This window comes from Notamacropus eugenii, chromosome 3, assembly GCF_028372415.1.
Source record: "Notamacropus eugenii isolate mMacEug1 chromosome 3, mMacEug1.pri_v2, whole genome shotgun sequence".
Lineage (NCBI taxonomy): Eukaryota > Metazoa > Chordata > Mammalia > Diprotodontia > Macropodidae > Notamacropus > Notamacropus eugenii.
Window position 1 is genome coordinate 239,520,954 of NC_092874.1, and position 13,702 is coordinate 239,534,655.

Below are 13,702 nucleotides of genomic sequence, written 5' to 3' on the forward strand. Positions count from 1 at the left end.
TCCTTAAGATCAGGGATTATCTCACTTCTGTTTTCATCTCCCTCACACTTAACAAACAGTAGGTGTAAATCAATCTTTTTTGACTGAAGAGAAGCATCCATCTCTCCGTGCTGGGCCTCTGCACAGGCTCTCCCCTATGCGTGGAATGCTGCCCCTTCTCTAGGAGTGCTTCGGCAGCTAGTGTGTCCCCTTAAAATTATCTTGTATTTGAAGATGCAAAAATCTGTGTGGCTCCTATTAGCTATCAGACTGATGGATAAAGAATACAACAGTCCTGCAGACATCATGTCCAAGAAACTGGCTTAACTGTAAAGGAAATATATGGGAAAATATTCTCTCTAAATACAGTCTAAACCAAAAGAAGAAAGAACAATGCTCATCTGTCTCTAATGGATCCCAGCAAATCCACTCAAGAAAGAGTCCTAGATAGAGAATCTCTCTAGGGAATCCCTGGAAATAAGGAGGGGAAACCAAATATATCCTTGATAAAGCCCCCCACATTGAAAATTCTCCTTCAGGTTACTCCCCTAAGGTTAGGGCCCTAGAGGGCGGCTGCTAACTTGGATTTGAGAGTGCTGCTGGGTCTAGACTCTTACCACTATAGATCACAGCAATGTATGCCCATTCCCAGTGTGCTTTCCATTAGCAGTCACCCAATAGACACAATTAACTTGTAGCAAAGACATTTACTAAAAATGGCATACTAAAAACTGTAGCTATAAAGCATTTTTCTCTTGATCAGGGAACAAGCATTTATTAAGCACCTACTATATACCAGGCACGATAAGGCAAGACAGTTCTTGCCCTCAAGGAGCTCACCATCTAATGCAAAATTTTAAAGTGGAAAACACTCTCCCAGAAATACATGCAGTGACCATGGGAAGAACATATGTGGCCAAGGCTAGCCCCTGCTGTGCTTTTACAAGGAAGGTAAGGGAATATGCATTTATTAAATGCCTACTACATGCCAGGCAGTATGCCAAGTGCTTTGTAGGCATTATCTCATCTGATCGTCACAACCCTGTGAAGTAGATGATTTATAATGATCCTCATTTTACAGCTGAGGAAAGTGAGGCAGAAAGATAATAAATGACTTGCCCAGGATCACACAGAGTGTCTGATGCTGGGTTCCAGAAGCAGCATTCTACCCAGAGTGCCACGAAGGTGCTTTCCTTCCCTGTGGCACCCTTTCTAAAGCTTTCTGATTGCCAAGGCTATACCTATCATAGCCAGTTTACTTCTCAGTTACCAAAGGTGCTACCTCTCAAAGCTGCTTTAATTTATTTTTAAAAAAATATTTTTATTTACTTCATTACATATTTTTCAATTACATGTAAAATTTTTTAACACTAATTTTTAAAAAATTTATTTATTTTTGGTTTTCAACATTCAATTTTATAAGATTTTGAGTTCTGAATTCTATGCCCCCCTTCCCTCACTCCCCTCTTTCCAAGACAGCATGCAATGTGATACAGGTTTTTAACACTGATTCTGTTTTTTAAAAATTGAGTTCCAAATTCTTTCCCTTCCTCTTGCCTCTGCCCCACCCCTTGAAAAGGTAAGCAATATATCAATTTTACACATGAGTCATGAAAAACATATTTCCATATTATCCATGTTGAAGCTGCTTTTAACCCCAAGGGACTGCCTCTCTTTATTTACATCTGTCTGTAGTCATGGCATCAAGTCTTCACCATCAGGGTGGTAAGGGCATCAGGGTGGTAAGGGCATCAGGGTGGTGAGGGTTTACTGCCTTGCTTGGCTTGCGGAGGCAGATGGGATTATGCTTCACAGTAACTCATAGGTCTTGATGTCACCTGTTTGGCCCAGTCTCCGAAACAGTCAAAATGTCTTTCGTTAGCACACATAGAAAGTGCTGAAACCCCCTGGGATTGTGGGAGAGTTTCCAAATTACCTGAATGAACACTAACTATTTTCCCCATGGTAGATCAGGTTTGGATTATCGGGTGACTATTGGCAAAGCACACACCCTGTGCATCTATGTATTCTCAACATACACAGGCTCCCTTCAGTGGTCATTTCCATCTATTTAACTATAGGAAAAACATGGAGATAGGGAAGTTTAAACATGTTAGGCATTTTCAATGCAAACCACCTTCTGGCAACTGAAATTTTCCTGGAATAGCTGCAAAGAAATAGCTGGTCTTTTCCTATATGCACAGGAACAGCCAGCTAACTTGTCTTTCCTCTAGACTCTGCCTATACATCCTTTATGCTGCTACCAAACTGTCTTTATGCACGGATTACAGGGATGGGGAACCTTCAGAAAAGCATTCACTCAAAGGGCTGCACTGGAGGACCTAGAAGGCCACGTGTAGCCTCGAGGCTGCAGGTTCCCCACCCCTTGATTATATCATGTCTCTTTTTTGTTCAAAAACCCTTCAAAAGCTCCTTACTGCCTCCCTAGTAATGCTTAAACTCCTTAGCCTGAAGTCCAAAAAAATCCCTGCTATCAGACATTCCTCCAGAATTCTCTGACATTATCATCTTCCCGCAAAATAGAATTATTGCCTTACTTTACCAATCCCACAGGGGCAGCTAGGTGGCTCAGTGGATAGAGCGCTGGATCTGGAATCACCAGCCTCAGACATTCACTAGCTATGTGACCCTGGGCAAGTCACTTAACCTCTGTCTGCCTTAATCCACCAGAAAAGGAAATGGCAAACTGCTCCAGTATTTTTGCCAAGAAAACCCCATGGCCAGTATAGTCCACAGGGTCATGAAGAGTCAGGCATGACTCAGCAACAACCTTATGCCTTTGCTCACACCATTTCCTATGGTGCCATTTTTTTTAAAAACACTACCAACCATCACTTTCAGCTGAACTCAGATGTCACCTCCTCTAAGCTTTCTTCCATCCTTTGGTAATGACTTTGTCCAAGCTCCAGGCCACATGACCAAATGGATAATGACTACACATTTTCTCCTGACCTGTCAAACTCACATAATAGATAAAACAATTAGAGCCATCTCCATATGCGGAGATAAAGAACCCTAAGGAGGTAACAACTGGATGAATGAACTAGCATCAGAGAAGGGACACACTCCCTCAGCATACTCCCCCACAATCTGTCAGGGTGGCAAAGCTGGACCCTGTGCTCTGAGATCCCTTCCCCACCTTATGAGGAGGAGATGGAGGTATAGAAAGTGAAACCTGCCATGACTGAGATGGAAGCACCTGGGCTGGAGCAGTGTTCATGGGGCCAGAGGAATGAGGAGCAGAGGAAACTGGGGCAAGGGCCAGGGCCAAGGACTGGAGGCTGGCGGCAGGAGGTGTGCCAGCAGACACCACACAGCAGCGGCACTGGGGAGTGGATCTCAGAGCAAAGGCAAGAGGGAAAAGGGCTTAAAATGAACAAGATCTCAAGAGGAAGAAAACTCAGTTAAAAACCTTAGGCACAAACAGATATAGAAGGAGGACTTACAATGGAAGATGAAGACCTAACCTTCATCCTCATACCTTATTATGCACCCTTTGTGCCTCTTTTACTGACTTACCATCTATTAGTCTGCATTAGAATGAGGTCTGTATTTATCATATCTCCCTCTCTGAGCTCCATATATTTAATCTATGTATCTACCCTAGGGCCTAACACTGTGTTTTCTGCCCACTTTTTTGGGGGGGGAGGGGGGAAGCATCTAGACACGTGCTTTGATTGGTGTGGGGAGTTCCACAGGGTGGAAATTTCCATCAACAAAGCAGATTATCAACTCTTCCGTAACTAAGAGGTTAAATAATTTGCCCATGGCCACACAGCTAATAGATGTACGGAGTACAACTTGAACCCAGGTCTTTTTGACTCATCTCATTGTTTTGCCAAAGTGGGTACCATGGTCCATGCCCTTGGGTGTAGGTGTATGACTAACGAATCAGAGGGACGGGAAGATGGAGTGTGCTCTACTCTCCCTGGGATACAGAAGAGCTTCTCACTGATTAACACAAACCCATAAGACCCTTCAGTAACTCTTGCCCAACACTGCTCTGTTTTGCTCAATATCCCCTTCTATGCCAGGCATCAGGGCTGAGATGGCTATAACCTAACTACCACTACCACTACTACTACCGCTATTGCTGCTACTACATCTACTACTACTACTACTACTACTACAACTACTACTATAGCTAGCTAGCATAGTTCCTACTGTCTTCCAAGAACTGTACTAAGTGCTTAAAAAACATTATCTCATTTAATCCTCACAACAGGTGCTATTATTATCCCCATTTTACAGATAAGGAGACTAAGGCAAGTAGAAGTTAAGTGATTTGCCCAAGGTCCATAGCTAGTAAGTGTTTGAGACTGGATTTGGACTCAAGCTCAGTACTCTATTTATATTATTTAGCCATGGCCTAGGCATCTGAGGTAGCTGTACAGGTATTATTTGGGAAAAATCCTTCACATCCTCAGCGTATCCAAACTGTCCCCGTCACTTCATGATAGCAGTCAGTGTGTCTCTTGGCTGTAGGATCCAGGCCAGGGGCCAGGGAGAGCCCTCTCCAGCCCTCCTGTTGTTTTTGGTGGGATGGAGTGAGTTGTGCAGGATGGACAAGCATGGGTGGGTTTCCCATCTTTTCCATCATTATTTCTCCATGCACACTCCTCTTTCTTCTTTCTCTAGTTCTGCTGAGACCATTCTCATTCTTCTAGTTGCCCAGGTTCACAGACCTTGGCATCACTCCCAATTCCACATACTTACTCACCCTCACACATACGTGGTCCACTGCCAAATTTCATCATCTCTACCTGTTCAGCACCTCTCCCACCCTCCTCCTTTTCTCTATTTATCTGCCCACCCACCAGCACTTGGTACAAGTCCTCATTACCTCTTAGCCAGATGGCAGCAACATTCTGCACCACTCCAGCCCATTCCCCCACCCAGCTGCCAAAGCGATTTGTCTTAATGATCTTATCAACCTCTCTTCCCACCATAGGCCTTCCGGCTTTCTCACTAGATTCCACCTCTCACCTATATGCTTTTGCACTGGCTGTTCGGCATGCCTGGAATACTCTCCAACCCACTTCACTTCTGCCTCTTAAAATCCCTTATTTCCTCCTTCACAACTCAGCTCAAATACTACCTCCTCCAGAAAGTCTTGAATAATCTCCCCAGCTCCTAATGCCTTTCCTCTCAGATTACCTTGTATTTATTTTATCTGTTCTGTATATAGTTATAAGTAGAGACACACATTACATCTGCAAAAAATATGAAAAGTCTTTTAGAATGAAATTTGGGGGAAATTATATTTCATCACGGAAAAAAGGAAACAATCATTTCCTGAGTACCTACTATGTGTCAGGCACTATGCTAAATACTTTTACAAATATTATCCCATTTAATCTTCAAGACAACCCTAAGGTAGGTGCTAATACTGCACCCATTTTATAGCTGGCAGAGGTTAAGTGATCTCTCTGGGGTCACACAGCTAGCAAGTGTCTGAGGGTGGATTTGAACTCAGGTCTTACTGACTCCAATTCCAGCATTCCATCCGTTGTGCCACATAGCTGCCTCAGCTCGGAGTATGACTATGGAGTGCTTCTTTAGCAAGGGCTACCAAAACAAACAAAACACCTCCAAAAATCTTTCACTTCAAAAGATTACCCATGCCAACATTCTCCCCACACAGATTCACTCGCTGAGTCCTGGCAAAATACCTTAAAAAGCGATGGGGAATTTAAAAATATTATGTATTTTTCTTTTACAAGAAGAAAATTTCCCAAATTTACTGACACTTTCTGTGAATCATGTTACCTAGAAGATATTTAAGAAAAGATAATATGCTTAATTTGTTCCTTAATTAGAGAGTTGGAGATACAAGGGATAGAGCACTGAGTGAAAATGTGATCCCAGATATTTACTAGCTGTGGGATCCTGGATAAGTCACCTACCTCCTAAGATTGCTGTGAGGATCAAAGGAGATAATATTTGTAAAAGCACTTAGCACAGCGCCTGCACACAGCAGCCGCTATATAAATGCTTATTCCCTCCCTTCCTTCAGAGTAAAGGTAACATGTTTGACAAATTTTTTTACTGAAATCTCTTTTTATATCTCTTTCCTTTCCCAACATATTCTTCTGCTTTCTCCCTCCTAGAGAGCTAACCAACAAAGAAGAAAAAAGATAGAAGAGAAAAAAAGTGCAGCAATATTAATAAAAATATTGATCAAATCTAAAAGGATATTCAGTGCTCCACCTCCAGGATCACCTCCCTCCACCTGCGTGGGGCTGGGAAGGAGACTCATCCTCACAGCTCAAGCACAGCCATTATAATTATAGAGCAGCGAGCATTCACGGTTTTCTTTCCACTGACATTGGTGTAGACAGTCACTGTGCATACAGTTTTCCAGGTCCTGCTTACTTCACTTGGTATCAGTCTAGACGTCTTCTCATGCATCCCCGCTGTCTTCGTCTTCATTGTTTTTTAGGTTCAGTAACACATTTATGGACCACAATTTGTTTAATCACTCACTCCCTCATTAGTGGGGTTTATTTTGCATCTAGCTTTTTGCGACCAAGAAAAGCATTGCTATAGATAGTCTGATATACATTAGATACACCTCAGCACCTCCCCTCCCTGTCTTCAAAGTATGTGCCAGACAGTGGGATCTCGAGACTAAAGGAAATGGAGAATTTAATCACTGTCTTGACAGATTTGCAATTTATTCCCCCCTAGAATGGCTGGACCAATCTACAGCTCCACCAACAGGGTATCAGTGTACATGCCTTTCCAGAATGCCTCCAACGTGGCTTCTTCCCATCTTTTGTCATCTTGTCTAATTAGCTGGGCAGGAAGTTGTTTAGATTTACATTTCTTACTGTTATCTTATGATCTGGAGTAATCATTCACATACTCAGTACCGATTTACAATTCATCTCCATGAAATCATTCATGTCTTTGGACCACTTCTCCCCTGGGGAATGGCTTTTGGGGTAACATCTCAGCATTAATTCCCTCAGGGAAAACGGAAATTTACTAGAAGAATTTCAACAAAACTCTCTCTATAATGGGTGGATAGGATCGAAAGAAGTGTCCTATAAGTAAGAAAGAACTGCTCATCATGTTCTTTTTCAAACTGGATGTACAAGCATCTCTTCCAACTCTGCTGGTCATTAAAGCACATGACCAAAGTGTACTGCATCTACAATTTATAAGAAAATATAAATCTACTGGGGATACATAAGATTTTTTTAGTTAGGGGTGTGTGTGATGAAAGGGTCCACTGCTCTATCCTGCCAGGTCCTTCTGGTTTTAGCTTTGAACGCAGCAGGGGCTTAATGAATGTTTGTTGAAATGGGTAAATTCTAATAGTAGAAATGAGGAAAGTGTACATTTCTACTGGACAATGAGTTGCATTTTTCTTTCTAAAGGCATACCACCCAAGCACCGCCCTCTCCACAAGTCATCTTGTACCTCAGGAGCTGAAGACAGGAATGGTTTGATGTAGATGTTGGAGTCATGCACCTTCAGGTCATGGTCCCCAAGTCCCCTGGTTACACCAATAGTGGCCATCACCCGTGCCTAGGAGGAGGAGAAGGAGGTCATCCAGAGCACTCAGACACAGATACCCTTCCCCTAAAAAAACACACCCCACAAAGCAACCACCAAAAAGCCCATTCAAAAAGTAGCTATAATAACATAGCTGCCAAGAGCAGAAACAGAATGTCCCACTTCTTCCTGTCAATCTTTCCATCTCCTTGGCTATCAACTATAACCTTGCACCTTTTTTCCTCTGCTATTTTCAGATGTTCATCTTTTGATTCCTCATTTCTGTGGCTGCTATTTACCCATTTTGCTCAAGATTCTAATTCTCAGATCAACAACCACTGCTGCCATCCCAGCCACCGAAAACCCAGAAAAGATGGCTCTGGTTATCAGACACTGGATCGGTCGGACAGTTTAGCATCACAAAGATACAGGATTTTATCTTAAATATGATGCATTACCACCTGCACTGTGGTTCTCCCCTAAAGATTAGGGGGCTCTCTCTATTGGAGTGACAGCTGAAGCCTTCTCTATGTGTTGTCTTTCCCTCTAGGCTGTGAGCAACTAGAGAGCAGCGACTGTCTCCATTTTTTCTGTTTGTCTCCCAAATGCTTAGCATAAAGTGAGCACTTAAATGCTCAATCCTTCCTTCATTCAACAATACGCTGTATCCCCACCCACACTCAGACTGGTGCGACTGGGTGGCTCAGTGGATAGAGCACTAGGCCTGGAGTTCAAATCCTCAGATACTTACTAGCGAGTCACTTAAACCTGTTTGCCTCAGTTTCCTCATCTGTAAAATGAGCTGGAGAAGGAAATGGTAAAGTACTCCAGTCTCTTTGCCAAGAGAACCTGAAAAAGGGTCATGGAGAGTTGGACATGACTGAATAACTGAACACCACCACCCAGGTTTGGATTCAGGGAAGGACTATGTTACAATGGAAGTGAGTTTTAGGTGTTTTTACTAAATTGTGTTAGGAGGTAATGGGAATCCCCTTCTGTCCTACCTTAGAAAATATGGATGCATACTGGTCAGACTGGCTACCTGTCATGGATGGTGTAGAAAGGATTCCTACGTAGGGAGACAGATTAGGCTAAATGATTCCTAAGGCTTCATCTGACTCTGCTATTCTGATTCTCAGTGTCATGCTCTTTGGCTGAAGACATTTTGAATCCAGAGAAATCTCTGCTGTGTCTGCTTACTCGTTAATGAATTTGTCCTACAAAGAGTACAGATCCTACAGGCGCAAATTCCTAAAATAAGAGAAAATAAACAATAATTGCCTTTGCATGAAACTTCTGGAAAGTAGGAGGGGCAGAAGGGAGGACAGAAGAATGAAACCCCGTAGGTTATGTGAGGAAAATTTAAGATTATTTAACTTTAATATTTTTAAGACTATACATTTTTGTAGTCCAGTCAAAAAAACCCAACCACTGGGTGTAGACCATTGTGGAATTACAGCAAGAAGAGCAAGAGCAGTAAAATGAAACCCTGGTGTCTTCAGCGTGATGCTAAAGCCATGTCTCACTGCGCCGGCTGAGATCAAGGCCAATAACGACTACGTTTGTTGACCACTGCACATCTGATGATACGGTGCTCTCTGCAAATTACTAAGGGCAAAGCCTTGAGTCAACAAAATGCTCAGGAATGAATACAGTCTTTTGAATTTTCTGGTTAAGTGAGGAAACATTTTATTTCAACTTCTGTTGTTGGAAATTTTGCCAAAATGTAGAAATGACCACTTTATTGCCTCAGTTAAAGAGAGTAAATCAAACACATTTGAGCCTCTGATGACAGAGAAGCTTATGTTTCCTTAAAAAATTTTTTTACTATGAACTTAATAAACAGCAAACAAAAACATTTTCAAGTGCACAGAAAAGAAAAAGATCTTCCATGAAACTGCAAATCCTAATGTATACTTTTAAAAAAATATGTATGAAATTTAACATGATAGAATGAACACTGTCATGATTGTCCGTGTCCTCTTCTGAGCTGTTCTCAGTTCTGCATATCTGAAAAAACGTTTCACGGATGTTCTTTTCTTTCTTTCTTTTTCTCATCATTATTACAACAATCTCCCCTCTCTCTCCAAAAGTCCTCTTTTGTCATAAATTAACCGTAGTCAAGCAAACTGCTCCACAGGCTGGTTGGCTCTTTCAGAACTGTTTTCTCTCACAGTGTTGTAGTCACCGCACAAAAATTGTTCTCCTGGCTTTGTTGACTTTGGTCTGTAGTAGATTGTGATCTTCTTAGGTTTCTCTGAATCTGGCCTTTTGACCCCCCCACCCCCACTTTGTCTTTACAAAAGAGAAAGTAAAGGAGAGAATGAGATCGACACCAGGAATCTACTGTAAAAGCTGTGTGTTCCTCTTTTGATCTCTTTTTAAAAGTCACTTAGTGACCCACCTCTGACCTGTTTAGTTTGCTTTTCCAGTTGTGTCCCACTTTCTGTAGCCCCCTTTGGGGTTTTGTTGGCAAAGGTACTAGCGTGGGTTGGCCATTTCCTTCTCTAGTTCATTTTTACAGATGAGGAAACGGAGGCAAACGGAGTGAAGTGACTTGTCCAGGGTCACACAGCTAGTAAGTGTCTGAGACCAGATTTCAACTTGGGAAGAGGAGTCTTCCTAACTCTAAGCTCCACTGCACTGTGGTCGCCCGATCCTCTGAAGCTGGTTCATTTTGCTGGTGACTCCTTCCTAGGTTCTGCCCTCTCTCTTCCTATTTCCATGTTGTTTAGAGTATTTAGACACCAAACCGTTATGTGTATAACCCTCCATCTTCTAGTCTGGAGAAGAGTAAGATTCATGAGATGTCCATTGACCCCCATCTTTTTACACTCTTCTCATGCACTCTAATTCTGAGAAAAAGCAAATTCCTCTCCCTTCTTCCTCATTGCTTCCCTTATGTATTTCTCTTTTCCTCCATTTCCTTCCCTCTTTTAAAATCAACAAAAAAGAACAAAATCACACCCAGTTCTTGGGTTTTTATGTTACTTAAATTTCTGTCTTTAAGGATCACAGAACCTTCTGAAAAAAGCTATTTGATATTTCAAGATTTCTTCTCCTTTAAAATAGCAGCTGTACCATATACCCTTATGCAATCTGTACTGTGGTTCCTCAGTACTTGAATTCTTTCCCTCTGGATGCTTGTAGCATTTTTATTTTTATTTATTTATTTTTAACACATAAGCTTTACAATTTAGTTATGACATCCTTGGGTGTTTTCAAGCATAGAGTTTCTCTGGGGTGACTAGTGTATCTGTTCTATTCTCATTTTGCCCTCTGATTCTATTAGATCTAACAAATAGATTTCTGTTATGATTTCTTGAAATATAATTTTCAAAGGCTTCTGGGTGGCATAGTGGATGGACAACCTGAAAATCCAGCCTGAGATGCATGTTAGCTGTGTAACCCTTTGGTAAGTCACTAAACCCCAAATGCCTCCAAAAAAATATGGTTTCCTCATTTTCAGGGAGTCTGATGGTACTGAAATGATCATTCCTTGACCTCCTTTCCTGGATAGTTATCTTTGATAATGGATACTAACACTTCCTCTTCCTTTTTCAATCTTTTGAGTTTATGCCAATATTTCTTGTTGCCTCGTGGGGCTACCGAATTATCACTGTGCCATCCTACGTTTACATAGTACTTACTATGTACAAATATGTCATTGGATCCTCACAACAACCCTGGGAAATGGGTGCTATTATTAACCCTATTTTACAGATGAGAAAACTGAGGCAGAGAGAAGTGAAGTAACTCACTCCTTGAGTAAGGCCGCCTCCTTCCTTTTTTTAATATACATTCTCTTTTTTTTTTCCTCCTCCAGAGATTTTCATTTAGAAAAAAAACTCTGATCATCGATGATCTTGTTGCCCTGTAGGGGGTAGCTGTTGGAGCAGCAGACAGTCTAGAGTCGGGAATTCCTGAGTTCTAGCCTGTGAGTCCTGAGTTCTAGCCTCAAACTTATCCACTGTGTGACCCTGGGCAAAGCCCTTAGCCTCTGTCTGTCTCAGTTTCCTCATCTGTAAAATGGGAATAATAACAGCACTTATCTTTCAAGGTTGTTGTGAGGATCAAACGGGATAATATTGATTAAAAAGAAAAGCACTCTGCACAGTGCCTGGCACATGGCAGGCACTGTATTAATGCTTCTTTCCTTCTCCCCTTTCCTATATAGATACATACTGAAGAGTATGTGGGACAGCTGGGTCCCTCATCATACTAATCAGAAGGTTCCGGGGTCAGAATCTGAATCCAGTGAGATCAGAGAGTAACCCCATCCTCTGCTGTCCTAGGGTACCTCTCATGGAACTGGGCACGTACACTTTGTCTTGGTGGTGAAGGGCCCACCCTCATTTACAGTGTTTCTGAAGAATCACCCTCAGTTAACCTATCACTCCAGCTGGAACAGGGGTAGGAAAACAGAGGCTAGATGTATTTTAACCTCAGACAACATTCTGTTAATTCTTAAAAACAAAATCCACGTTTTCCCCTGTGATTCATCTTTTCCCTATCAAAGCTAAGTGCTTAAAAATATGATTCTGCCTAGACATGAGTTCTCAGCTCAGGTGGCACTTCCTACTTGAGCACCATTCCTGATCACATCCTCTGCCCCTTCCCCAAATTGTTAGCGCCTGCTCCTGTCTCAAACCGGTTTCCTATTTAATTATTGGGGGACGTGTCATATCCCCCAGTAGAATGTAAGCTCCCAAAGGCCAGGGATACTTTGTTTTTGTCTCTGTAACTTCAGTGATACCTTTGGGCTTAAAATGTAACAGACACATACGGAATCAACATCTGCTGAAAATGGCAGGATTTCATTGAAACTCTGCTTCCTGTGGTCATTCCCCATCTCTTCTGGCTTCATCCAACATCTCACGTAAACGCTAAATATACTGATGCCTGTTACAAGGATGCTGGTCAAGGCGAGGCAATAGTTGAGGCCCTGAGTTTCTCACTGAAGCATGAACTCAGCTCTCCCCCTTAACCTCCAGGATTTCAACCTCCAGTCCTTTGTTTACAGATCATTTGAAGATGCAGAGCCCGAAGCAGGGGTCCATGCTGGTGGACTAGGTCCTCCCCCACCTAACTGTCTCAGGAGGCCACAGGCTTTACTAACAGAGGTTTCCGTGTCTGCTTGCACATCAGCAGTAATTAATTTAAGTTAATCTCGTTGTGGGCTTAATTACAGCGAAGCCTCAGATTTCATGTTGTGTGCTGGCTGCACGTCGAAAACAAAAACAAACTCAACAGTGAAGTGACAAAATTTGTCGTAAAACTTATTTTCAATCCGTTGTCCTTTCCACCCCTCACCAACCATATCTCAATAGAGGAGGCCGATTTATGGCTGATATGCCATTTTTTCAGGCTGTCAAAATGATCAAACAGAGAAATACTGAGTGGAAAACATAGGACTGCCATGGGCTAAACATAATGGTGGAGAGAAGACTTCTTTATCCTTTCAATTCAGTGAAAACACAATGCCTACCTTCTTGCCTTCTCCATATATAAGTGGAAACTTCAGGTCATCATCCTCAATGGTTTTGTATGCCCTGTGGGGGAATAAACAACATTTAAAAAAAAAAAAAAGAGGTTTGCACTCAATTAGTGACCCACTGCCCTGACACAGGTGGCTAGGTACTCAATTTTCCTAGAGATTTCATTCTTTTACTACACTGCCAATCTCCTTTGCTATATGGAATTATTTTATCCACCGATTTGTGTTTAAAAAAAAAAAGAAGAAATGGGCAAACTAGAAAATGCCAAGTATTTAAATGTGAAACTAGGCTGTTTTGCTGCAGAAAAATAAATGGCTACATTGAATTAGCTAGAGGTTTCAGTCCAGAGCATTAGGGGTTCGGTAAAATAAAATGACAAAAACCAAGGATTGGATGCCTGCTATCAATCTGAAATTGTGAGAGTGCATAGGTGGATGGAGTATGAAATGGTTCCAATTTCCAGCCCAGGGGCTGTTTACACAAAAGTTAGCTTCCCCTCAAGGTGGTTTGAAAATGGATATTTAGAGTATATCTGACCTTGAGCATGAGAGAATGGAAGAAGGGTATTTATTAAGTGTTTACTATGTTCAGAGAATTGTGTTAAGCACTGAGGATAGAAACAGAGAGAATCGACACTCTGTGTTCTCAAGGAGCCATATTCTGATTAGGGGAGACCTCACACTTGGCAGTAATGCAGAAGG

At 42.0% G+C, this 13,702-nt stretch overlaps 1 protein-coding gene across 1 annotated transcript in view; it reads right to left on the reverse strand.

The window, feature by feature from the left end:
* Positions 1 to 13,702, reverse strand: part of PPM1H (protein phosphatase, Mg2+/Mn2+ dependent 1H) — a 311,176-nt gene that overhangs the window by 37,368 nt on the left and 260,106 nt on the right. Inside the window, exons 7-8 of the mRNA XM_072655253.1 lie at positions 12,992 to 13,055; positions 7,429 to 7,536 (exon numbers count right to left, since the gene is read on the reverse strand). Of these exons, the coding sequence (XP_072511354.1) occupies positions 7,429 to 7,536; positions 12,992 to 13,055 (172 nt within the window). The remainder of the gene's footprint in view (positions 1 to 7,428; positions 7,537 to 12,991; positions 13,056 to 13,702) is intronic.